General features: G+C 34.4%; 4 protein-coding genes across 5 annotated transcripts; 2 read left to right on the top strand and 2 right to left on the bottom strand.

The window, feature by feature from the left end:
* Positions 152-1,951, top strand: LOC18587407 (LOB domain-containing protein 15). The gene is made up of 3 exons (XM_007011168.2): positions 152-624; positions 903-1,155; positions 1,253-1,951. Exons 1-3 carry the CDS (start codon positions 611-613, stop codon positions 1,643-1,645), a joined length of 660 nt encoding a protein of 219 aa, XP_007011230.1. The 5' UTR covers positions 152-610; the 3' UTR covers positions 1,646-1,951.
* Positions 7,691-9,630, bottom strand: LOC18587406 (peroxidase 4). Its single transcript, XM_007011167.2, has 4 exons — positions 9,356-9,630; positions 8,857-9,048; positions 8,585-8,750; positions 7,691-8,316 (listed from the first exon to the last, which is right to left on the bottom strand). The coding sequence occupies exons 1-4, from the start codon at positions 9,569-9,571 to the stop codon at positions 7,925-7,927; spliced, it is 966 nt and encodes a 321-aa protein (XP_007011229.1). The 5' UTR covers positions 9,572-9,630; the 3' UTR covers positions 7,691-7,924.
* On the top strand, positions 15,046-22,363 carry LOC18587405. 2 transcript variants are annotated; one of them, XM_007011161.2, is made up of 7 exons: positions 15,046-15,283; positions 15,405-16,711; positions 18,849-18,909; positions 18,996-19,111; positions 19,916-20,006; positions 20,774-20,821; positions 21,845-22,363. In XM_007011161.2, exons 2-7 carry the CDS (start codon positions 15,525-15,527, stop codon positions 21,959-21,961), a joined length of 1,620 nt encoding a protein of 539 aa, XP_007011223.2. In that variant the 5' UTR covers positions 15,046-15,283; positions 15,405-15,524; the 3' UTR covers positions 21,962-22,363. The 2 variants fall into 2 exon arrangements, with proteins under 2 accessions (XP_007011223.2, XP_017984792.1); XM_018129303.1 differs by having other exon boundaries at positions 15,046-16,711.
* On the bottom strand, positions 22,786-26,624 carry LOC18587404 (protein NRT1/ PTR FAMILY 5.1). The gene is made up of 4 exons (XM_007011158.2): positions 26,401-26,624; positions 26,049-26,266; positions 24,723-25,279; positions 22,786-23,847 (listed from the first exon to the last, which is right to left on the bottom strand). The coding sequence occupies exons 1-4, from the start codon at positions 26,501-26,503 to the stop codon at positions 22,971-22,973; spliced, it is 1,755 nt and encodes a 584-aa protein (XP_007011220.2). The 5' UTR covers positions 26,504-26,624; the 3' UTR covers positions 22,786-22,970.

Genomic DNA, 26,836 nt, shown 5'->3' with positions numbered 1-26,836 from the left:
CTAGATTTGGGGTCTTATCTCATGAGGAAGAAGCAAAGACCACATGTGGTAAAGCCAATTTGAAAGTCAACACATTTAAGGGCTCGCACGTGGGCAAGCAGTGATAGAGCTGGCATTATGAACTACAAATAACAGGAGTTCTTGAATTCCTCTCACTCTGTCTTTCTCTTCCCCCTTAGCTCCCATTGAAGCTCTCCCTCTCTCTCTCTCTCTCTCTCTCAGGGTACTGGTACTCCTTTTCCTGTCAGCAAATTTTAAATTCCAGGAATCCTCGTACATCAACTTTAACAAGGAAGATCAGGACCCCAAAACATCTTATAAGCAAACCAATACAAAACTTAAGCCTTTGCAGTTTCCTATTCTCAACTGATTGCAGCCTTTTTGTCTATTCCCATTTTATAAACAGTAGTCCACACCTTTCCCCTGTATATCTTGCCTTTTAAGCACTCTTTTCCCCTTCTCTGATTTTTCCTTTTTTTTTTTTCTTCCTTCCTTCCTTGCCTTCTCTTGATCATTTCCTTCTTTTCTTTATCTCTCTCTCTCTCTCTCTCTCTCTCTGTTTTCTCTCAGCCTGAGGAAAATTGTTCCCCATACTTGAGAGCATGCCTGAATGTCCAGAGAAAGGTAAGAAGTAGAAATCTTGAATCTCTATAATCATTATTAGGGGCTAGACCTATTGCCCTTTAATTCCTATGAAGTCTATATAGATAGTAAACTTTTTCCTTGTATTGTGTTGGAAGCATCATTTTCTTTCTTTACTTCTCAATCTAATAATTAAGGCTCGATTGAATATATACATTTAGAGCCCTATATTTACCTCTTATAACAAGAGATTCTTTACTCATTCATTGTTTTTTTTTGCTCTTTCTTCTTTTTGATATCTTGGTGCAATATATATTTAGGGAGAGATTTGATGAGATAGGAAAGAAGATCAAGAGAGAAGCAGATGTTTCTTCTCATCACATGGGAAGAAGACACATGCTGGGTCCTCCTGGAACCCTAAATACTATCACACCTTGTGCAGCCTGCAAACTCTTGAGGCGTAGGTGTGCACAAGAATGCCCTTTTTCTCCATATTTCTCACCCCATGAACCCCAAAAATTTGCTTCGGTTCACAAAGTGTTTGGTGCTAGCAATGTCTCAAAGATGCTAATGGTAATTAAAACCGTAATTCCTATTCTTTAGTTATATGTTAGTCTTGTTTTTCTCTTCTTGGTTTTGTTCTGATGATGCCTTTGATGGTTTAATTCAGGAGGTACCGGAGAGCCAAAGAGCCGACGCAGCGAATAGTCTTGTTTATGAGGCTAATGTGAGGCTAAGAGATCCTGTTTACGGGTGCATGGGTGCAATTTCAGCTTTGCAGCAGCAAGTTCAATCTTTACAAGCAGAGCTAAATGCAGTAAGGGCTGAGATACTAAAATACAAGTGTAGGGAAGCTAACCTTATACCATCTTCTCATGTAGCCTTGCTCTCTTCTGGGGCTGTTTCAGTTGCTGCACTACCATCAGCCCCAACACATCCACCGCCTCCACCACCACCTCCTCCTCTTCCTCCTACATCCTCCTCTTCTTCCATGTACACCCAACCTACCACTGCTGCAGACTATAGCACCATTTCAAATGAAAATGTTTCCTACTTTGGATAAAATATTCCTAGGCTGAATCAAATATATCCCCCCATAGATTTTTCTCTATTATGAAGCAAATGGAATAAAAAGAGGAGAGATGAATATTATTGTTTTCATTGCCTTTGTTTTATTTAGATCACTCAATTACTGTCTAGCTTGCTTCACAATTGAAGTTCACATATTGCCTTTTACCTATATTGTTGGTTGATATGTTTCTTTCTCCCACATTGTTCCTTATCATATATTAAAATTTCTTGTTTTCCACTTCTCTTTACTGTTTTGCTTAATGAATAATATGGCCACTACCATATGGGGAATGGAGAATATTCAATAGCCAAAAGAATTTCTTTTTTTTTTTTTTGGTTTTTTGCCATATGTGACATTTATGTCTAGTAAGTCTATAATACCAACTACTCATTTCAAGCTTTTCTTTCTGGGTTTTGTTTTTGGTTGAAAGAAAAAGATTTCGAATCTGATTCTTAGAATAATAGAATACCTTGTATCTACTATTAAATCAAATGTTTAGACTATGTTAAGCTTCTCTTTTAATATATAATTCTTCTGTGAAGAAAAAAAAATTAGTGAAACTATAAGATATATCAAACCCTACCCTAGAAGTAAACTATGTGGCATTGGCAAAGAGAAGTGAGAATGCATATACTTGTGATGTAAAATTTTGGCAGATCCTAGTTGAATTTTTGATTGTGTGTGTGTTGGGGAAAGAACACGTATGAACCCATTGCATGTGAAGGACAGACTGTTGCACATGCTTTTCTGTGCCATTGAAGGATCTGAGATTACATGAAGTTGGGGGGAGACAAAAGGTGTTGTTGTGATCATCCCAATGTAGGTTAGAAACTTCTAAGGGATTTTTATTTTTTATGTGTGTGGATTTGTGGAAAAGCATGCAAAGAAACTCTGTCTTCTTCTCATTCATAACTCTTTCTTACCTATCTTCTTAGTTTGTAGACAGCTCTTCTAGGTCTAGGCCTCTTTCAATCTTCTTCTTTCTCTTTTATTTTCATGTTATTCAGTATATTATAGGCTTTGCTTGAGGTACCTTCCTTGTGATAACTAATTAATTGAATGTAGCTATTTGGGTCTAATAGACATAGGTATAAATTCCTTGGTGGTCTTTTATTTTCCACCTGAAACTTTCAAAGATTTAATTTACCAAGGAAGAAATTAGTAATTAAGTTTTATTAATTTCCCTTTGACAACACTAATTACATTGCAAATTTTCAACATGTGGAGCTCTTCAAGCTCTAAAGTATTGGGACCTAGCAAGAATCTAGGATGCTAACCCCATTAACTCACTCATGAATTTTGTTCAATATTGGTCGGCACTTCTCAAAGTTGTAGGTATTTAAGTACTGGGTAAAATAAGGAAAATATCCAGAGATTTTTTTTTTGGAAGGCATAGAAATTTTGTTAGGAACTAAAGAGCGTATAATATTTTAAAAGTTCTTTAATTGTTTAAAAAATCTTAAATAAATTCGTTTTCTTTCATTATACTCAATCAAGTTCATATTTTTTATTTTAGATCAAATTATATTTTTTGACTAACTACCATTAATCAAAATGACATATGCCATTTTATACTTACGTAATACTAACATGGATGCTAAAGCTACCATGTGACTATGTAATCATGTCATATTAACGTATCATGTCACCATCTATTATGACATGTTAGCATGTTGCATTAACACCATGCGATATAAAACAATAACTATCATTTTAACGATAATTAGTTAACGGTTAATCAAAAAATTATTTGATCTAAAATAAAAGCATGATAACTAGATTAAACATAATAAATAACAAGAATTTATTAAATTTTTATGAATAGTTTACAAAAATTTCTTTAGGTATTATACCAATAAAGAGAATAGTCTATCAAGCCATAATACAAAGAAACAAAGAAACCGAAAGAGCCATTAGAAAATAAAAATAACAAAAAGGCATATATTTAAATCTCCAATGCAAGACACTCCTATTTAGGCAACTCATCCATCATAAAGTTTGCCTTTATGAAAATATGATTGAAAGAAAGATTCGAAAATTTTACATTTATAACTCTCGATATGATTAGAGGGATGTTTCATCCTCTAAAATTCAGAGAATTTGAATAATGCTTGTACTGAATCTTGTCAAGAAATTGAAAGGCAGCTGGTATTTAGTGAAAAGGAAGCAAATCTTGCTACTTGGGAAAGCTACACTGTACCGTGGGGTTGATGCATATATGGCATTTGTTGGATAGCCAATGATGCTGCCAGCTAGCTAAGTTTATTTTGCTCAACCTTGGGTTTCCTTGGCGTGTGGGAAGAGGGTTTTAGGAACTTTGAATTGTTTAAGTAAGCAAGCTATGGGCAGCTTTATTCCATTCATCACCATTTCCTATTCTCTTTTCTTTCCTCCTTTATACTTTCCTTTCTATGTATAAATACACGTATATATACTTTTCTTTCTACTTCATTGTTGTCCTCTTTATACTTCTCTTCCAATGTATGAGCAGCTATGTGTACATATACTTCTCTGTCTACTTTGCTTTTGTCTCCATTATACTTCTCTTTCTACATTTATGATTTGTATCCTGATACCATCTTACTATTACAATTTAAATATACGAATGATTATGTATACCTTTATTAATGGACATATGCATAAAACGTATACCATAATGTATATATGAACATATAAATAGTATATATATAAAATTCATACATATATATAAATGTATACGTTTATATATATATATATATATATATATATGTTATGTATATTACATTTGATGGAAACAATATAGATCTCCCACTGTTTGAGTCTCTAAGAATCCCAAGAGATGTGCTGGAATTTGGTCTCATGTCACGGTTGCTTGAAATGATGGCATCTCTATCACCTTGTCCACATACATCCCCCTTTCAACTCTTTTTATTGTCCCTCATTAATTTAAGATAAATCAAAAGCATATTCTACTTGTCCTTCTCACTATCTTCCAAGATAAAAAATCTGTGGTCTCAATTCAACAAGGTTGGGAACTGCATTGAAACAAAGGGAGGAGCTAGCAATAAAAATTTTCATTCATTAATTAATGTGACCATAGACTGTAGAGTATACATATGCATGAATGATAGAATAGGCCATAGTAACAAATATTACATAATCCAAAATAGAATGTGTAGATTTGCATGATCTTAAATGATATAATATAAATTTGCTTCTTCTCTTATAGGGGAAGAATTAATTGGAAGGGATTTATTTAAAAAAATTAGCAGAATGTTCAAATAAGTCTCTAAATTATTTAAAAATTTTAAATAAATTTTTATTTTTTTACTGCATTCAATTAAGCTTTTATATTTTTCTTTTAGATTAAATAAGTCTTTATGATTAATGATTGATTAATTATCATTAGTCAAAATACCATTTGACATTTTATATCTACATGGCACCTACATGATATTGAAATGGAATGTGAAAAATGTCACATGGTCATAGTATCATACCAAATTAGTATGTTACCTCATCATTAATTATAATATACTTGCATGATATATCATCATCAATTATGATATGTTAGTATGCTACGTCAGCGTCATACGATATAGAATAACAATGGGTATTTGACTAAGTCAATCATTAATTATAAGAGCTTATTTGACTCAAAATAAAAATATAAAAGCTTATTTTGATTAGAAAACAAAGTATATATACAATAATAATCATAATTTGATTCAATTGCAGTAAGAATCAATAAAAGTATAAGGGTTTATTTGAATCAAATTATGATTACTCGTATATATATACTTTGTTTTCTAACCCCAGTTATATTTTCTTAACAATTTCAATTGTAATATAACAAAAAAAAAATATAAAATCAAATACCCTTATCTCATATATCTCTACAACAACTTTTGAAGAATTTTGAAGTGGCTGGTGTTATATCATTATCTCTATTCCAGTCTCTTATATATACTGCTTTATTTTATATGTTGGATATGAACAAATTAACAGTCATGTGTTTAAGAACTGCTTGAAAATGAAAGTGGATATAATAGTTGATGATGATAATGCAATTTTAGAGGCAGATGTGACCTTTGCTAATTCTAGCATTATGAGAGATTTTCTACCCTCAAAATCAAATAAGGGTGACCACTAATATAAGCACAAATCAGTCAAACCATTCAGTGTTTTGCTTGTAGTCAATGTAGTTAGGAATTTGGTTGGAATGAATAATAGACTTGAGTGGATTAATTTCTGCAGTCATTGGAAAAAGAACAAAATGTTTATAGGCTGGAGAGTGAGTTTGTCAAGAATTGGAGGCTGAAGAAAGTAGGAGGAGCTTATGGCTAAAGGTGGCAAAAAGATGGGTTCATGTGGGGTCATTTTGGGTTCGGATTATAAGAGATTGAATTATTTTAAATTCGAGACTGTTTTATTGTTAAAAATTTTTGAATAAAATTATTTAGAATTCGGGTTCTTTTGAATTTAAATTATTTCAATTTCGAATCATTTCAAATTAAATTCAAGTTAGAATTCTATTGATTTTAAAGCTCAACCAATAGATAGCCAAGACGACATGAAGATGATGGTGAAAAACAGAATCCTAGGCCCTTAATTACCCCAATTGACCTATGTCTCTCCCTCTAAGCATGTCTGCTTTCCCCACTATCTCTAGAAGCCAAAAATGAGAAAAAAAAAAACATTATTGGGAGATTTTCTTTGGTATAGAAACTCTAAAAATTACTCTAGATATATAAAATATGTAGAGTAAGGTAATCAGAGGGGAATCTTGGCAATTTTAGGACAGAAGACAGCTGTTACATGAGATGCTCTTAGGGAATGATGTTTGAAGACTACTAAGATTAGATTATTACAGAAAAATTATTATTGTTATGATCAGAAATAATTGAAGAATATATATAAGAGTTTTTTACTGCTATGGCATTAATGTTGGGCTAGCAACTCCTGATTAGATTAAGTTGTACCACCCACAAACTTCTTCTTTCAGTTGTCAGGTGTTATTCTTACAATAAATTAAGTTTACTTAAGATTCCACAGTTCCAAAGTTCAACATTCAGAAATAAATTAAAACCATACTGACCTCTAGAATTTCTTAAGCTTTCCATTTTTGTCATGAATTAATCCCAATCATTCAATTTTTCTATGGTATCATTTGACAGTTCTTAACTTGTTAATCGCATCGATAAGCATAGTAATTAGAAAATTAATCCTGGTCACGTGCCACGATATCTTGATAAATAACTATTGGTGAATGGTAATATGAATATATAATCAGCATGATTAAGTCAACCAAGGAAAGTGTTAAATCCTTGTAATTGTGAAGAAAATCTAGTGTGCTATTACTCTCAATATCAAACATGTCAATATTTGAATGTCAGCAACATGACATAACTAATATTTTTCTTACTATCATTACCATGTCCTTTTTTCTTTATTGTTCCTCCTGAGAAAGATGCCATTCCCTGTGGGAGATTCGACCCATGCCCAATTTGTTTATTTTTAATTTTTGTGTTAATGGTCTTCCAAGTTGGTATGCTTAACAAGGCCTCATATCTTGAAATTGGGCTTATTTTGTTAGGTCCACAAGCCCCCATCCACTGCCTAAAAGTCCAAGTTTGTTTCTAGGCAGAGAGAGTAGTATTATTATATGGTTTACAATCAACACAAACCTGTACAAAATATGGCATTAAAATGTCATTGAAATTCAAATCCTATACTAAATATGGCATGAATAAATTACTCAAACATGGGGTAGGAGCTTGTGCTTGGTCTGTCAACTTAATTCTCCAATTTGCTTATGGTCTAGAATGGCTAAACTTGAGAATGTGATGTCTTGGGTTTGGTTTATTATGTTTGATCCAATTAGACGATTACGCGTTAATTTTTTTTTAAAAAAATTTAAAATCGAATCATTTATTTTCTGATTTAGTTATTATTAAAAGGAAAATCAACTATGACTAGAGTCAATTAGTAGCTGGCAAAGGTTAAGCTTTCGATTGCCTGTGACTTGCATATGATCACAATGTTGAAAACAGGGTCTAACACAAGAAGGGAAATTTTCTTTTATGCTAATACTGAAAATAATTAGAATTATAAATCAAGCTCATTTCTTCATCACAAAAGTCTCAGCAACTGGTCCTAAGACATTGAACAGCTTGGAAAACATGAACAAACACATAATCATAGTTCTTAACTGATACCACAAGCTTTGAGGAAGCAAAATTTCCAACACTTCTACTTCTTATTCCGAAGACAAAAACATCAACCCATCACTTAATTCACCCTTCTGCAGTTCTTCCTGATCTCTCCCCTTGATCCAGTGAGGGGACTGATGTCTCCCATCTTGATCATGCCGGTGACAAAGTCAGAACTGAAGGAGCTCGGGTTGTTGCTGTAACCCCGCACGATGGAATCCGTGGAGCCCCCATTGAACAGCTGTTGGTCGGAGTGGAGGAGTCCTCTCCTGTTGATGAGGTTCTTGAAGTAGTTGTTGTCAAAAAATGTTGGAGTCTGGATATCAAGGGGTGCCAAGTTGTTGTCCCCTGAGCCTGTTGTCCTTGGGCAGTTTCTCTGCCTTGTTTGAGCAAAAGAGCTGTCGATGTTGCTCTCGTTGTATATCCTAGGCCTGAATGATGTGCACCTTGCTAGTCCAATTGTGTGAGAACCTGAATTTAACAATAGCATTTAGGATAAATAAATGTGACAGACATACCATGTCACATAACAATAGTATGCTATATATGTTTTTGACAATTTCTTACATTAATTTTGAGAATCAAAGTATTATACCCCTATGAATGGTGAAAATATGGGTATGTTAGGATGATGTGAAGAGTCAATGTAACGTAGACGATAGTGTATTGAATATAAACTCTAATTGTCTAGTAGTTCAAATTGATTTTCTAGAAAGGCAGAGAGGAGATAGGAGCAAACCAGATAAAGCAACCATGTCCCTGGTGGAAAGTCCAAGAGCATTGAATCTAGAAATAAGTCTGTTCAAGTTAGAAGTTGGAGGAGGAATGCTGTTGTTGGCAGCAGCCTGGCTAGCAGTCCTAGCATCTCTCCTTCCGAGTTTCACATCCCAGTTGGGGCCTCCAAGCTACAAAACCAAAATGTGATTGTCTCAATTTTAACTTTCTCAATCGAAACTATCACTAAGATCTGCTTAGATGATTGAAAATATATAATCAAAACCAGGAACTTACAATGGCAACAGAGTCTCTAGCAGCAATAGTCAAGATATCAGCACATGAAACTACACCAGGGCAAACATCCTCAACTGCAGACTTGATGTTGTCAACCACATCGAACCCTCGAGCAGAGTTACGATTTGGGGCAGCATTTTTCTCCCCGGTGAAGGAAGATGTGTCGTCGAGTAGCAATGATCCATCACATCCCTACATGGAAAAAAGGATTGCAAAGCAAGGCCATTAGACCAATAACAAAATGGTCAATTTGGTCGGTTTCCTTTGGAAACCAACTGTTTATTTCTGTTCTTTTTGACATAAGTCAAACAAAGAAAGCCATGTTCCTAATAAAAAACTTCAGGTAAAAAGCTTCAGACATAAGACTTGACATCAATAAAATATATAATACTATTATCCTTTCTTTGTATTTGACCTTTTTGTCTAGTTTAGTAAAAGCTGTAACATATAGGACTATGGATATATTTCAGTTTGGAAGAATGGGGAGAAGAATAATTACATTAACAAAACAGTCATGGAAGAACAATCGAAGCAGGGAGGCACCCATCCGGGCCTCTTTCATTATAGCAGAGTGAACAGTGGATTTCACAGTGGGAAACAGCTTGGGGCATGTTTTGGAGTAATAATTTGTTGAAAGTTGAGCATTGCTGCTCCCCAAGGCAAGAACAAGGAGAAGCAAAGTCAGAAGAAACTTGGAAGAAGAAGAAGAAGCCATGGGGAAGTACTAGAATCAGATCAAATATACTGGTTTGGCTTGGAAAACAAACCGTGGCAAAACCTTTGCTTTATATAGAGATGTTCTCAAGGCCGTTATCACACTCGGCAGGTTACCTAACACGTAGACTCTTTGAATGTGCATGGCAATTCTTTAACGTTGTGTGAAAAACAAAATTATCATAAACAAACTGATATTTGACTGATGATATTCAATTGAAAGGAAAAAAAGTGCAGATTAAGACTTACCTGCTTGTCAGAACGCGTTTTTCTTTGAAAAACATCACTTCCTAACGACTTGGCTATGATGTTTCACATCCATTTGTCAAGAAGGCCAGTTTTGTTGGTAGCAAAATTTCAAAGCCATTGGTCCCCCCTCCCCCCCCAATTGAGACAGCTTCAATCTTAATGATTTGGTGAAGACTTGAGCTTATGACAACAAAAACAGCAAAATTTGACTACTACTTTTGAAAAAGAAGCAAGATTATATTCAATAACCCTTAACCGAAGGCATAATCTTTTAGCATCTCGGCTAGCTTTAATGGATTCCATTATTTAATCTTCTGTGACACATGTAACATTAGACTATACATATAAAACAGGTAGTTATCTTTTTTCTCCCGACTTATTTGAAGAATTCAACTCGAAACTTCTAAATTAGCTATCTTTGATGGATTCCGCTACTAATTTATGACATTTAATTTTTTTTATACATGTGATATTAAATTATATATAAAGGGACGTTATCTTTTCTCATCTGACTCAGCCGAAGACTCGCCGGAAGAGTTGAACTCGAAACATTTAAAATGGCGTATTAAACATTGATCGTTGGGGGTGTCCCTCTCGAGTCAATTTACTGCATTTATTAACACAACCCGGATTTTACTTGGACCTGATAATTAAAGCCAGAAGCGTCTCTGAATTGTTCAACTAAGGCTCAGAGAGCCTTAACAAGTTAAAGCCTGGAGGGGCTTCCATATCTGTCTGACAAACATGTCACATATATCTGATAACCTTGGTTAGTCAATAATGAAATTAGATGTGATTAGATCGATAACGATTACTTGTTGTAAAAGTATAATTAAATAGGAATTTTAAGATTATTATTTTGATGTATTCGTCCGTAAATTTAGAAAAAAAAGTAACACTTGATAAAATATAAATAAAATTGTTTAATACGTGATTAGTTTTTATGAAATTACGAGTGCAAATAAAAGTGACAAATCGCGATCAATTATTACATTCAAAATCAATTCCTAATTATCTCGAGAGGAATCTCGGTTAGTCAATAACGAAATTAGATATTATTAGGTCAGCACAATGACTTTTTTAAAATTGTAAATTAAATAGGAATTTGAAGATTATTCATTTAGTGTACAAGAAAGTCTACTTTAAGTCTTTCTTTTTTATTTTGTCTCATATGGCATATTCGTTGTATGTTTAGAACAAAAGCGACACTTGGTAAAATAGACAAAATTCTTCAATACATGATCTACTTTTTTTATGAAATTACAAGTCCAATTGAAAATGGCAATTTACGTTACTATTTAATTCCAAATTACCTCGAGGGGAATCTTGGTTAGTCAATATCGAAAATAAATGTGATTAGATCAAGAACAATGACATTGTGGAAAATTGTAAATTAAATCAAAATTTCAAAATTATTCTTATCCAATGCACTTAAAAGTCTACAATAAGTGTTTCTTTATCATTTTGTCTCACATGACATATTCGTCCGTAAATTTAGATCAAAAAGTGACACTATAGACAAATTCTTTAATACATATGATTGTTCCGATGAAATTATAAGTACAACTAAAAATGATAATCACAATCAATTATTATGTTCATATATTCAATACCAAATTACCTTGAAAGGAATCTTGGTTGGTAATTAAGGAAATTAGACGTGATTAATTCGATCATGCGGACTGACTTGTGTAAAATTATAAACTTAAGTAGGAATTTTAAGATCATTCTTTTCCAATGCACTAAAAAGCCCACCATAAGTGTTTCTTTTTTATTTTGTCTCATATGATATATCCGTCTAAATCTAGAATGAAAGCAACATTTGATCAAATAGATAAACCTTTTTAATAGGTAATCAAATAAATCAAACAAAACAAACCAACATATATGGTAAATAAATTCCAACATAAAATTAGATCAATTGTACATATGATAAGACTTGAATATTGAAGTTGAAAGTTAATAGTAATGATTAATAATAATGAGAATTGAGTGTGAAGATTGGCATCTGAGAAATTAGAGAAAGAACCAAAGGCAGTGTATGTCATTGAATCTTCCAAATTAAGGGTAAAGTTAGGTTGAATAGCTTTCCCTAAAATATAATACAATCTGATATGATTCCCAGTCCAAATATAGCCCCCAATTGTCTTCTTACATGGTGAAAAAAAAATTTGAGTTCAAACCCAAAAATCATTTGAAGATTGACTAAGTAAAAATGTACTTGGAACTTGGTGGCTAAGCAAGCATGCATAAAGCCATAGTTATAAAACAAATGTAAAGGGTGAAAAAGAAAAAGGATTTAAGATAAGGCAAGGAAAAGACCATCTGCTTAACATTTCAAAGCATTGATTCCTTTTACATTGTTCATGTCAACTGGAGTAGTTATGGAAAAGTGCCGACAGCTATGTCTTTCAATGACCAAAGTCGATTCAATTGTCCTCTTTAGAGTTTCTGCCTCAAGCCTGCCTCCACGTATGTATGATTTGCTCCACTTGGTCATTATCTCAAAGTTGGTTCTAGTTAAAATAATTTTAATGCATGGAGGAAAAGAGGGACAACTGGGTTGATGTACTTGCCTATGGTTTTAATGGCTTGGTTGGTAGACATTAAAAAGGAATGGAAATGGTTACATTTTCATGTCACAAAGACAAAGATAAGAGTATGACTCTTCTTGTCACATTATGAGGACATGGCCACACCTTATTTTCGATTACTTTGATTCGAGGAAGGGTTGAGTTATCTATCTAGGTTTGTGGGCTTGACTTGTTTCCAAATCGACTCGAATTTAATTTGATCCGATTCAATTCAATTATTATATTAATAAAATAATAATTAAATAAACGAGTTGGATTAGATTTGAACTAGACTTGTAAAAAAGAAGACCGTGTAGGCTCGATCCACGATAATTCTATATGATATTATGTTAAAAATGTTATTCATTTAGGATTTTATCAGATGCTATATATGTTTTAAGTATATATTAAAAGGATTAATTTCGTCAAAACAGATAACATTTTGTAAGTATATATACATTGTCATATTATTAAACGGACGGTTTTCATAAGTACAGTTAAATGATTATCGTATCTTTATTTAATAATTAATTATTTTATTAATTTTTATAATTATATTCTAATGAGACATACATCAATCTTCTAACCCAATATGTAAAATTTAATAACTTTACCTTCAATATATACAATAATTTTCTTAATATTATTCTATAACAAGCATTACTTTTCATATTCTCTAAAGAAGACCTTGGAGTGGAAGAAAGCTAAGAGCATGAGGTGTTGCTTTTTAATGAAGAAAATCAAAGCTCTTAGTCATATATGTATTATTCAACAATTACATGAAAATGGCTAAAATTTGTCACAAAGTCTACAATTTTCACATGAAATGGATGGATTACCTTTTTGTACTCTTCTGACTCAAGACTTTATACCCAAAGTTTCAAATAAAGCCCCAAATAGAAAAGCTTCTGTTTAGGTAAGGATTGGGTTTTGAATGCTATTTGGTAGGTAAGCTACTACAAAACCATTGAACATGACTTCTTCAATCCCTTCTTTGCCTTGAAATGGAGGAAGTAAAATGAATGGAGCATGGCCACATCCTGGACCTTGCCCTTCTGTCTCGATGGCTTAGGACAGTCTATTTGCCTTGTGCTTTGCCTGGCTAGAACGACCCAGTACTGTAGCACATGGTTCGTGCCAAGCACACGACCCATGTCGCATCAAGGTTAGGGATGTCAATCTCACCAAAACCCAATGTGGACTCAATTGTTCACCTCATCAACGTTTGGTTTGTGAAATAAAAAATAAACACAAGCATAAGAACGAAGATGGGGAAAATGAATTCCCCAATGATGATGAGAGTAACAATGTGGAATATATTCTTCACTTCAATTTGATTATATAGAGACAAAATATTAAATATATTTTTATATAATTATAATTTATAATAATAATATTATTATTTTAATTTAATTTTTAAATAATTTCGTTAATTGAATTGGTGTCACTAAATTGGTAATATCGAACTTGACAATGGCTTTACACATAATATAGATATGTTTTAGTTAATTGATTAATGGCTTGACATTGTTCTAATTTATAAATTTTATTTGGTTAGCTTTTATAGTTTTATATTTATATTTTGTTTTGGTTGTATTTGTATGTTGCATGTTGGAAATTTTGATAATTTTACTTTGTTATTATTTCGATTTTTATTTGAAATTGTCCAAATTTTTACAACAATGTAATTTAAAGAATTCAGTTCAAAATTTTTAATTAATTATATAAGCTAAACATGATAAATTAACAAAACTTTAAATATTTAAATTTAAACTTTTTTAAATTCCAAAAAATAAGTGGACAATTCCCCGTGAGAAGTGAAAATGGAGACAAATTTTCTTCTCAATACGGTATAGGGATGAGGATGGGTACGGGAAGCCAGTTAAGGACAAAGAATGCATCCCATCCCAAAACTAGCATTATTGACAACTTTTATTAAGTTAGGCATGAACTTTTGTCATTGATCTCATCGGTAAAAGATGGAATGAGTGTTGGGATTATAAGTAAGAGTCTTCTCTACCCTAACAAATATGTTTTTTTGGATCGAAAATGTGAGCTTGTGAGGTGCTATCAAAACTTACCTAACTTTTCATGGACGTGAGATCCCTTATAAAAAATATGAGGATCGAGATAAGTTCTTATGAGAAATATTAAAATCGAAATAGATTTCGATTAAAGTGGGTGTTTCTCTTATGTGAAAAGTGAATGTCACAAATTCTACATCAATAAAAGAAACATTCCTTCATTCGATAAGTATGCCTTTTAGAATGGAAATGTGAGTATTCAATCTAATTGCTAAAAACTTTGAAAATAAAAATTTAATGAAATAATTCATACGTAAAACATTCATTACATTTAAAATTTGTATTAATTATATATAATATTTTTATTTGTATCTCATTATTTTTAATTCAGACCATTTAACATATTCTCTAGATAGATTCTAATGTTAGGTAGTAAAACATTTAGAATATTTTTATTTTGAAGAAAAAATATCAAGAAGATTTAATTGAGTCTAATTAACCTACAAAAATTCACACCTACAAAGAAAAATAATTGCAAAATTCAGAACTTTTAAGGGCCAAAAGACTTGTTGGACTGGTTACAAAAGTCACCTTTAAGCCCACTGCCCACCAGTTCAACCAGGCACCCGGGCACCAAGAATACCCAAAGCCCTCGCCCCTCTTCAGGTTCTGCCTCATACGCTTCGATTTGCAACATTTGTTTCAGGTTTGAGCCGTTTAATTTTGCTCCGGCCTCTTGTTATATTGTAAAAAAAGTTGCAAAACCCCAACATCCCTTTCTGTAATTCTTGGAAGAAAAGGATGGTCAAGGCTAGAGAAGGAGAAAGAAGATAACTTTTATGATTTCTTTGTTTTTCTGGCAAAAGGGTATGTCAAATTCTCATGATATTTTTTACTGCCAATTGGGTATTTTTTGTTAATTTCGTTTATTAGATAGTTTCTGAAAAATATTGTTGGAAATTGAATAGAATAAATATTTGATGCCCAGGGAGGTTGATGCACTGAAACCCGAGTTTGGAATTGGAACAAAAAGAGAGTTTATATGGAAGTAATTTAGGGGTGCTAGAGAAAAGACCCAGATTTTTTTGATTGAGTTACATCAAGTGAAATGCTGATAGAGACTTCAATTTCTAGTTCAATTCAAGCTGGCCTATATTATGTATCTGAACACAGGAAACAAGATTCTTTAAGTGATTGGATGCCTGGATATGAAACTAGGCAGATGTCTCCAAAATGTGATGTCCCTTCTCAGAGTGAATGTAAAGAGGCTGAGTATTCATGCCCTCCCTTACCAAGAACTGGTTCTCAACAATCATCTGTGAGTGTAATGTCTGAAGGTCCTGTGCCTACTCTTGTTTACAGTAGGAGAAAAAAACGGCGGGGTAGCAGCAGCAGTGCTAGCGCCGCTGTTGCCAATTTTTGTGCAGAGGCCCCTGTGAATTCAAAGAGAAGTGGGGATTGTCTTTCTGTTGTCAGTTCTGATGCTCTTTCAGTGGCAGTCATGGAGCAAAATGGAGTTTCTCAAGTTGGACATGGAAATGTAGCCACTGGAGATCTTTTGACGCCTCTTGCTTGCAGTAGAGAGCCTCACATTTCAAAGTATGAATTTGCTAATGGATTTTCTGGTGTGGACAACCACGGTTCTGATGATGTACGTAAAACTGTTAGGCAGAAAACCATAGATGTTGACAGTATAAATGATAGTTGCTCATCATCGAAGTCAAATATGGAACTTGCATTAGCTTCTATTAAAGGTGAGATGGATGAAAATGGTGAGTGCTGCTCCTCTAGTGTAATAGCTGCTGAAGTTGTGAGGGAAGATCTATCTGAAAAAGATAGGTGCTTCTCTATTCTTCGGAACCAGGGGAATGTTGAGGAAGTTGGGCCTTCTAGGGCTCCTCTTAATGAGGAAATTGGGACTAGCGGTGCTAGCAGTTGTTCCAGGGTATGCAAAATTTGTGGTCGTTCAGAAACTGCACAAAAGATGCTAATTTGTGATAATTGTGAAGAAGCATTTCATTTACGTTGCTGCAATCCCAGGATAAAGAAAGTACCAGTTGATGAGTGGTATTGTTTTTCGTGTATGAAAAAGAAGCGAATAATGGTCAAGGATACAACTGCAAGAAATTCTTCAAGTATCACTGGTTGCATGGGCAGATGCAGAGGGGTATCATCTGAAGGGGAATCCAGTCCAATAGAATTAATGTTGAGAGATGCTGAGCCTTATAGAACTAGTGTTCGAATTGGCAAGGGTTTTCAAGCAGACGTTCCTGACTGGTCAGGCCCAATTGATGAGTATGTTCAATTAGCTCTCACACTGTTTTTTTTTAAATAATTGTCTATATGGAATGCATAAGTTTAGAGGCTCTCTTATTGTGTACATAGCTGAACATAGATATGAATGACCATTCCATTCTACTTGAAGTTCCATTTATTTTTTTATGTTCCCAAATTATTTTAATTAGGCTTCCTTTGTGAAAGATGAAATTCTGTCTGAAACAAGGCAGTCCAAATTGTTGTTTTATGCTTGGATGTATGAAAATTAAAAGGGAAAGCATGCTAATAGGTTATATTGATTACAAATGTAATTATATTTTGACTTTATATAGTTATATATTGATTATGTATGCTAATAGGTCCTATAGATTCCGTCTTGACCTAGACAAAGGACATGAAATACAGGGAAGCTACATTAGTTTTACCAAGAAAAATAAAACTGAAAAAATTTGACTTTGGTAGTGGGCTAATTGCAACGACCTTGAAGAAACCCAGTGCCAACTAATAGGCTATTTATCTTTTCTTTCTATTACACTGATAGGCTTTCCAAGCCTTTCTTTGATGACTTGTTGTGCTGCCAGTCTAATTACAGAATGGTTGGAAAGATTTGTGTGCCACAATAGCAAAATGATTACCACTTCTATTATAGAATGGGCTACCAGTATGTTGCTATGATCATGTCTAAGCCTGGTGGCGAAAAGAGGGGGGGGCGGCTAGTGGCTGGTGTTGGCTTCTGAAAAACTTCAAATTGGTATATCACTCACTTTGAAAACAGGAAAATTTTTATTTTGAACCCTCCGAAATATCCCCCCCCGCCCTCCCCCTTTATAAAAGTTGTTTAAACTTTTCATTTTGAACTCAATTACTACACTTTGATTTTCTTTAACTTTCTTTTTAGTGTAAATAGGAAATGGAAGGAAGTTTAGACCAAAGGATACATTTTAATGTTGGAATATTTGCATTGAACTAAGGTCGCTAGTTTCGTTTCCAAAGTGGAAGCATGCTTTGAAGTAGGAGAAAGTCAGCTCTTGGAATAGAGGTGCATGAAAGAAGCGGCTTTGGGGATTTATAATGAATATGATTTTCATTGACAAAGCATGATTATGTACCAGATGTAGTCAGTGATACCCATTTGACATTTTAATAGGTTATTGTGAAAGAGAAATTGAAGAAGAATAGAGATGTGGTTTTTGTGTGAATGGGTTGGGATCTGTTAGGTGTTGTTACATGTGATGTCAATTTGTTTTGGGGTTGGTTGTGGCTCTATATTTTGGTTGGGCTTTTCCAACACTTTGCAATTGTTTATAGATTGGATACTTTAGTATGGTTTTAGAGTCCTAGCTGTTTGTTTCCCAGCTGTAGTGGTCCACCTGTTAGGCATATTTTCATCAGTTGCTTTATGGACTGTACATGTGAAAAGGAGTGTAAAATGGTGTTACATCCAGCATTAGTTTGGTTTGACGCTTGTTGTGGTCTTATATTCTGGTCGTACTGCCGATTGGTTTAATTTGAATGCTTTAAGTGAATTAAATCTTCCATCATTTTTTCATCGTTGTTTAAATAACCCTGCAGTAGTCTCATTGTTATATTGATTGAGAAATCTAGGTATCTGTCTTTCCCAAATCATAAGCACTTCTGATTTCAGGGCAAGAACTAATTTTTGGAACAAAATCTTGGGTGAAATAAAATTTATTATTGCTGGATCCTGCCTTGTTCTTGGCCTTGTTTATGATTAGTCTTGTCACCTTGGTCTTGAAAGTTGCCTCAAAATCAGTTTTTCTGATTAATCTTCTGATTCATTGTATGAGAAATTCCAAGTTGGATAACTTAAAGGACTGAATCTTTGGGGTAGGGGCAAAAACTCTTATGAGTGCTTTATAATTAATGTAACTTTCTCCCCTCTTTATGCTTTTCCAATTTTCTGCAATTTGTTTTTTGATTCATCAATCAGTCAGCTATACAAAGTATAATGTAGTTAAAAATTACTCAAATGATTGACTGGTTGGTGACCATGTTTCAATTTTGTTTCTCTGCTGTTGGCTTTCTTTCATATTTGGTTTCAAGTTTCTTCCTCTGTCATAAATTGCATTCAATGGAGGCCTTCTTGATCCACAAATCTTTTTGTTCATAAATAGTTTCTTGTTATATGATGCAGTGATGTTGATACCATTGGTGAACCACTGGAATGGGATCTTTTAGAATTTACTGATTTCAATGTAAGGCTTCAATTTTATGTGTTGGTTAGCATTTGCAGATAAGTGACCATTTCGTTTAAGGAGAATTGACACATCTTTCTTCATAGGAACTGAATTGCAACAAGTCATCTAAAGTAAGCTCAATAGGGAACTGGCTTCAATGTAGAGAGTTCATAGAAGGCATAGGAGGTAGTAATGGAACCATCTGTGGAAAGTGGCGCAGGTATAGTCTGCTTCTTTGGATATTTTGCTTTCTTGCTTGCTTTTTATGTTAGCACAAGTTGGTCTTTGCTAAAACTCTTGGCATTTTTGTCTAGGGAATAGCTTTTATGTCTAAAAGCTTAAATGTTGACTCATAGAATTGTATCTTTAAGTAAACATGTTATATCATGATAAATGTTGATATAGTTGATCCTCTAGTAACAAACAATAAAAACTTTTACTCAAACCAGATTACATGTCACATAGGGCCCTCCTTATCATTATCCTATGCCTAATGATTTGTAGATAATACTGTCTCATAGTAAAAATTGAAAATTGAGGAGATGGAAATTCAGCATATCATGTTTCTTATCAGCTATAAATTGGTCAATGCTGTACACCTAAGCTATTGTAGATAATGATAATTGAGGACAAAAATGATTATGCTGTTTTCAAGAGCAGGAGGAATTCAGTTCACCTTCGTTTTCATTATCCTATGCCTAATGATTTCTGGATAATACTGTCTCATAGTAAAAACTGAAAATTGAGGAGATGGAAATTCAGCATAGCATGTTTCTTATCAGCTATAAATTGGTCAATGTTGTACACCTAAGATATTGTAGATAATGATAATTGAGGACAAAAATGATTATGCTGTTTTCTAGAGCAGGAGGAATTCAGTTCAGACTAAGTACTGAGCATTACTTAGATGAGCTATTGAGCTTTAATATAACATGCACATAAATTTACAAGTTTCTTTCTTGGTGTAGTTTTGGTTTTGGTATTGCTCATGCAAGATGCTTAATTTTAGTTCTTGCTCTTGTAGGGCTCCTCTTTTTGAAGTCCAAACTGATGATTGGGAGTGCTTCTGCTCTGTCCAATGGGATCCATCCCATGCTGATTGTTCTGTACCTCAGGTGATAACCCTTTTAGTAACCTTATTCTATCCCATGCCATTGTTTTTTGATTGCAACCTCAGGTTATGGTACCTGAACATAGAATATGTGATTTTGTATTAATGGGGAATGTCTTCATGGAGCAGTAATCATTTTAGAATTTTGATTGGTTCTTTCGAAACTGAAAAACTAGTCCAAGATTTATGTCAATATGTATCACTTGAAAGTTTGAACTTAAAGTTGGAACATATTTGATGGGTCATTAATTGCTAGCTAATTTTAATGCAAGTACCTATTTAATTACATTGATGTCGACTTAAAACTAAAACTTAGTAAAGTGATTACTATTCATGTGTCATCAATTGCTAGAAAGAATCTTGGTTGTAGTCCATTAATCTGTCTGAAACAGAATTTAAAGCGTCATGTAAATGGTATTTTTACCTGAAGAACTAGTTGTCCCCAATCTAAGGTTTTATAGCATATCGTCTGCACCCACTTCCATCCTCCCCCCTTCTTATCACACTGCTAGGATTCCTGGTCAAGGTACTGCAACTACAGGATGTACTTTCTTTTGTTTTAGTCATTATAGAAAGACCAGTTATTTATTTATTTTAGTCATTATAGAGATATATGTGGTTTTAGTCAGTAATAAAAAGGCTTGAAGCTCAAGAAAATATTTGAGTTCTTTTTTCTAATGTATAAAAATTCAATTTTATTCTGTCATAATTGTTTTGAGCATGACCATATATTTACTTTAATTGAACTGTTTGCTGTATTTATTCCATCAGGAGCTGGAAACAGATCAAGTTTTGAAGCAACTCAAGTATATTGAGATGGTATGTGGTGATGCTCTCATTTAGTTATCTTCATTAATTACTGGTTGCAATTTATTGTCGTTATTTTTGCATATAAAATAATGCAAGAAAGGAGGGTTAAAGAAGCCTTGAGCCATGTTTGCAACTTGGGCTTAGCTCAAGTGGTAATAGTGGAGTGGGGTTGGGTTAGAGATCCTGAGTTTGAGCCATAGTGCTCTTATATGTAAAATAGGTTACTTCTACATTTAATGTTATACATTTCTCCAGGAAGCAAATTTGTTATAACCAAGAGGAGTTATTAATATACCACGCGGCATTTATACATCCAAAACAATTGTGTGTGTGATTGGGATTTATTGGGTGCTCTAAGCGGGATACAGAACCTCCAAAACGAGGCCAACTGGTTCAATGAAGCCTATGTGTTTTGAGCTTGATCACTCCATAATATGCACCGTAAAGCTCGTGAACATTATGAAAGAAAATAATGAACTTAGAAAAATGCTATTAGATTGATATATTGAAGAAACTGCATAATCAGTTGTTCAAAAAAAGAAAAAGGTGGTGTTTGGTAGAATATCTATCTTAAGAATGTAATAGAAGTGCTTTAACATGAAAAGTCACTGCAAATGATAAAAACTGTATGAAATGCCAAATTTATTCTTTTTCACAAAGAAGGAAAATTAAAAAGGAACTCCTGCAACAAGTTGGATTGCATTCTCATCATTAGGTTCAGATATATCTGAAGGCTCTGTATTTAGTATTTTCAGAGAAACAAGGCTTCTTGAGACTGGACGGGTGGGGTAAAATGTGATTTTATAGTTTCAAGTTTTCTTGTAATCTGTTATATAAATGTCTTCTAGCATATTAGTTATTAATTGATTATCCTTCATGGTTTGGACTTGCCTTTGGCCTCAAATCAAAGCACTCTTATTCTTGCATAGAACATTCTGTGGTTTTGGGTTCAGGATGGTTCTCCTAACCATGTGCTCTTACGTTTGTTTTAGTCTCTTTGGAGGGTTTTTTAACATTTCACATCCTGTGCAGTTAAGACCTCGACTATCAGCTAAACGGCGAAAATCACATCAGGCCATGAACTGCACTTCACAAGACCATAAGGATGATAAGAGAAATACACAGAACAAGCGGCTTGCTCGACACTGATAAATTTCCCAGAGTACCTGTACAGATTCCCTTCACAAGATCTTGTACATCCAAAGTCATTACAGACCCAAAGATCTCAATTTTGCAACTAGATATCTTCCTTTGCAGTTTAACTCGCATTCTAGCACGTTGTGTTGGAGAGAATGGTCAAGTTTGAGAAATATTTGGGTGTTGGCTTCCATGCTAGCAGCTCTGTTTCTCCTTTGGTTTGAGTTCATGTTTTGGCTTTGCCAGCAAATTCCTGCCTTCCATTTTCCTTCTTGATTATAAGTTTCTCTGAGTCATTTATAAATGCAATAGAACTCCATAGAAAATTGCAATGATAAAGCCATGGACGGAACCCAAGCAAACCCAAATATCTGCACTTGGTTAATGCTTAATAGCAAAGGAAAATTCACTTAATTGCCTGCTGACAGGATATATCTACAGTTGCAGAGTCTTGCATGTCTGCTCTTTGCCAAATTTGGTACTAGTTCTTTTGCTTTGCTTATAATAAAGGTAACTAAACTCCTCCAAGCAAACCAATAAGAGATTTAAGAGCATCTGTCATCAAGTCTTCTGCTAGGAATGGGAAGTACCTTTCAATATTCTTATTCATTGAAATGCTAATTTGAAACGGGAAAAGTATATCATAGAAGAAGATTATTATTTAATACATTAACGGAAGACCTTTTAAACTCCATAAATTAAATTAAAATGTCATCACATGTTCTTACAATTGATTTTTGATTCTGAAAATTTATTGTAGTTAATATATATTGTTAGACAAACATTGTTAGGACAGACAGAATCATATGACTGATGATCAATGTTCCATAACTCCATCTTTGGAATCAAAATTATGCTAATTTATTCATGCAAAAGTAGTCCTGCTAGGTGTTAACCAGAGGGAATTACACTTGCTTCATTAATATAGAAATTAAAAACATTAATTGCTGCACATATTATACAAAGGCTATATCATGATAATACTTTTTATACCACTTACCATATGTTTTTGCTTTTTTGTTCATACTTGCAATCCTAGTGGAGAAATCTCTAAGGCTTTGTTCTCGATTCCAATACAATCCTCATTCACTTCTTTGGTTTCCCTTTTGTAGACATACTTGCTTGATGCCCAAAGGAAGGCCCCCAAGTTAAGAGTAGATATGACCAGAAGGAATCCGTAGTAGTAATCTAAGTGACAGTCATTCAAGTTGTCTCCAATCCAGCTCTTGTTCTCACCCCTCCCTGTTATTTTATCCACCATTGTTACTAAAAGGCTGTTGAGGAAGTTCCCCACCCCAATCCCACTGGTGAAGAATGTTGTCCCTAGGCTTTGCATTTCTTCTGGTGACTGGTCATAGAAAAATTCCAGCAGTCCTATAGCATTGAACACATCTGCTACCCCCAACAAGACATACTGAGGCAGCAGCCAGAATATGTTCATGGGGACAATTTGTTTAGGCCCTACGATCTGATGCACTCTTATGACATGCATTCTCCGGACCTCCACCGCATAAGCAATGGCAATAGCTATGACTTGGATAACAAACCCAATGCCAAGCCTCTGCAGGAGGGTGATTCCCCTCGGGTTTCCTGTTTTCCTACGCATGAATGGCACGAAATAGCGGTCGTACATCGGCACAGAGATGAGCATAGAGAGAGTCACGAAGCTCCCGAGTGAGGCTGCAGGGATTTGGAAGCTCGAACCCAAGCTTCTATCCAAGGTGGTACCTTGTTTCACAAACAGTGTGTTTATTTGTGCCCATATGGTGCTAGGAATCAAGGTCACTAGCCATATTAAGAGCATCCCAAGTACAAGCTTGGTTCCTTCCACTTGAGTTACCGTACAGGGTGGCCTACCTGATGAGTTTCCATCTTTCACTGCAGCCTTGTCCAAGAATCTGTGAACACGAATGTGTATATGCTTATTAAAAAAGTTCCATTAAAAAAGTGCTTATAAATATTGATTAACATTTTTGTATAAAAAAAACGAGTTACGAAATGACACATAAAATTAAGATAAGATGATTTTATAATTATAAGCACTATGTCATTAATTAGTAGTACTTATCATGGTAATAATTGTTAGGGATGGTGGATCCTAATCATTTTCAAGATTCTAATTCGATGTTGACCTTGAAATGAAACTTATTGCTATGCAATTAAGGATTCCACCAAACGTGTTTCACAAATTATCTGTCTGAATTTGATAACATAATGGTGGGGAGACTTGGGCTGCACCATTTCACTGTGACACCTCATCCATCAGGAAACAGCTTGGCCCCATGGAGATTACGTCCACTGATCAAAGAGAAGGGTATCTAATAGGAGTACTGATGAAACAGTTTCACATGGAAGGAATTTATTGAGCCAACGGCTATCAAGTTTTCTCCCATAAAAGCCCCACATTTGCCTTTGGCACAGGAGATTTCCTAGTTATGCACATGACTTTGAAGGTCCCCCTTGCACCTGTTCTGGCACCCAAGGATTTAAAGCACTTTGGAATTTTGTACGAACTCTAATTGACCTGGCTCTTCAAAGATTCCAGGCCACAATGATTATAGGAAATGAGACAGTGCTGTTTATTCTCATTTCAACTTGTTCTTTGTATCTACACATACTTTTATAAGTTTATATTATCTTCTAATAGTGGAAAATTTTAATATTTTAGTTTGTCTATTATAAGTCAAATTACTATGTTACTTCAATTCGGATGTCATATGTCTGTCAGATATGTGTCGGACACAGATATTTCAAAAGAAAAATGAAGAGTCACCTGAAAATTGGAGTGTAATAGACCTGCCGTTTTCCACTGTTGATGTAATGTTGAGGCTCATGCTCATGGAGTTCTGATGGGTTGTCAGGGAGCTGGAGTCTGCGATTTTTGATGGCGGTAATGGGGACTTGAATCAGGTCCCTGGCAGGGCTTTTGGTCTTCCTTACTTTGTGTCTGTAAATTGGGGTTCCAAGATAGAATACAAACAGGGAGAAGAGGAGGCCAACTGTTGGGATCATATAGCCTAGGCCCCATCCCAAGTTTTCTTGAATGTAGACAAGGCCAAGGGTAGCAAACAAGGCACCCAAGAAGGAGCTAAACATCCACCAATTGAAGAATGAGACCTTGAGCTCCTTCTCATGGGGGTTAAAGTCATCAAACTGGTCTGCTCCAAAGGTTGATATGTTTGGTTTCGTTCCCCCTGCCCCTATTGCTATGGTGTAGAGAGATGTATAGAAAAATGCAATCTGTAAAGTAGAGGCCTTGTTGCATACTCCATCTCTGCAAGTTGGCTTCAAAGATTTCAGTGAAACTGCTGTAGTGAGCATTGTCATTCCCTGTTCATCATATTACATCATCATATATATATATATATTAATCAACACATATAAAGAATTTCCAGGAACAAAAAACTCATGTTCACACACAAAAAAAAAAATGTATGGTATTAAGCAAGAAAATTATGAACCAGTCATTGTTTAATGTGCAGGTGCAAGTCAAATTAAGCACTAACAACGAAGTTATCTGAAGTATCAAACAATTCTCTCTCTCTCTCTCTCTGTCTCTCATCAATGACAAGAAATCTCTCTTCTTTTCTTTCCCATTAGCAATAGAATATTGAATTAATTTTCTGTTTTCATCAATGGATACAGATTACCTGTCTTTTTCATTTTTGTTGCAAATCATTTTCCATAAATTTAAACACTATAACAGCATAGTTTCCCCATATTAAATGCCAAATGAGACAGGGATGGCAACTTCTGTGTGGGTCTAATGAAAATCAGAGCTATGGTTTTTGTGGAGAACAAGGTACAAGCTAATGTCCAAGCTATGTTAATCCCAATGAATCAAAGCTTTACTATTCATCATTGGACCCCCACTAGAGCAAATATAATGAATCTAATTGGCTTCCTGATAGTCGGTATCTAGAACTATGGTCCAAACAAATGGTGTGACCTTCTTGATAGATGAATATAGTGAATATAAACCTCATCAAAATTTGGAAGTTATGGTACTGGTAAATTGCCTTTCAGATCATACAGTTTTGAAAATCACTAAAAATATTGAAAATAAATAAATGAGTTCAAGGAATTTGTTGAGTTTTACCATGACATAGATGAGGGATGACACAGTGAAAGTCCAGAATCGACCCAGGTAAGTATCTGCTATGTATGCTCCAAGGATGGGTGTAATCCAGACGGATCCTGACCAGTTATTCACATTCCTGACAGATGCAACTGTATCTTCATGAAGTTGGGTGGTCAGGTAGTTTACCAGGTTTGAAGCTATTCCATAGAAAGCCATCCTTTCAAATGCTTCATACCCTGTTAAGAAAAAGGCACAAAGATTGAGTCTTCATTCACATATATGGAACAGCAGAAGAAAAACTCCTGAAAATCTTTTGAAGTGTCTGCTTTGCATTGAGAGACAAAGAAAAAACAGTGTGTCAGGTTCTTACCGACGAGGAAAGCACAAGCTTTCCATCTTCCAGTCTTTGAGGCAAGGACAGGGCGGCCACGAAGGTCGACAGTTCCATCTTGGGTGTAACCTTTGGTTTCCATTTGATGGAATGGAGAAGAAGGAAGAGCAGAGAGTAGGGTAGCAAAGCAGAAGGTGGTGGTCTTAGCTTTAGTGTTACGGTAGTGAAGGATTCACTCACAAATTGTTGCTTCACACAAAAGCCTGCGCTTTATATAGCCGCATTAATTTGATTTATGACTGTACAAAGATAAGTGTTCTGCTTTTTTTCTTTCTTTCTTTGACAGCTCTTTTGACTACCAATAATTTATTTATTATAAATGTGAAAACTTTTCAAATTTAATAAGAGTGAGAATTTGGTCGGTCGCTTCAATTTAAAATTTTGAAAATCAAATTAATAAATTTTTGTAAAAAAT

This window comes from Theobroma cacao, chromosome 10 (assembly GCF_000208745.1).
Source record: "Theobroma cacao cultivar B97-61/B2 chromosome 10, Criollo_cocoa_genome_V2, whole genome shotgun sequence".
Taxonomy (NCBI): domain Eukaryota; kingdom Viridiplantae; phylum Streptophyta; class Magnoliopsida; order Malvales; family Malvaceae; genus Theobroma; species Theobroma cacao.
This window is presented reverse-complemented; position numbering and strand designations above follow the sequence as displayed.

Excerpts from the sequence above, each read along its gene's own strand:
- LOC18587407 (XM_007011168.2), top strand. Across the intron at positions 1,156-1,252 it reads ATGTCTCAAAGATGCTAATG|GAGGTACCGGAGAGCCAAAG; the intron begins GTAATTAAAACC and ends GGTTTAATTCAG.
- LOC18587406 (XM_007011167.2), bottom strand. The coding sequence starts at position 9,571 with ATGGCTTCTTCTTCTTCTTCCAAGTTTCTTCTGACTTTGCTTCTCCTT. Across the intron at positions 9,049-9,355 it reads TCCATGACTGTTTTGTTAAT|GGATGTGATGGATCATTGCT; the intron begins GTAATTATTCTT and ends TTTTCCATGTAG. Across the intron at positions 8,317-8,584 it reads GGACATGGTTGCTTTATCTG|GTTCTCACACAATTGGACTA; the intron begins GTTTGCTCCTAT and ends TGTTAAATTCAG.
- LOC18587405 (XM_007011161.2), top strand. The coding sequence starts at position 15,525 with ATGCTGATAGAGACTTCAATTTCTAGTTCAATTCAAGCTGGCCTATAT. Across the intron at positions 16,712-18,848 it reads TGGTCAGGCCCAATTGATGA|TGATGTTGATACCATTGGTG; the intron begins GTATGTTCAATT and ends TATATGATGCAG. Across the intron at positions 19,112-19,915 it reads ATCTGTGGAAAGTGGCGCAG|GGCTCCTCTTTTTGAAGTCC; the intron begins GTATAGTCTGCT and ends TTGCTCTTGTAG.
- LOC18587404 (XM_007011158.2), bottom strand. The coding sequence starts at position 26,503 with ATGGAAACCAAAGGTTACACCCAAGATGGAACTGTCGACCTTCGTGGC. Across the intron at positions 25,280-26,048 it reads CATCCCTCATCTATGTCATG|GGAATGACAATGCTCACTAC; the intron begins GTAAAACTCAAC and ends TATGATGAACAG. Across the intron at positions 23,848-24,722 it reads TATTACACTCCAATTTTCAG|ATTCTTGGACAAGGCTGCAG; the intron begins GTGACTCTTCAT and ends TCGTGTTCACAG.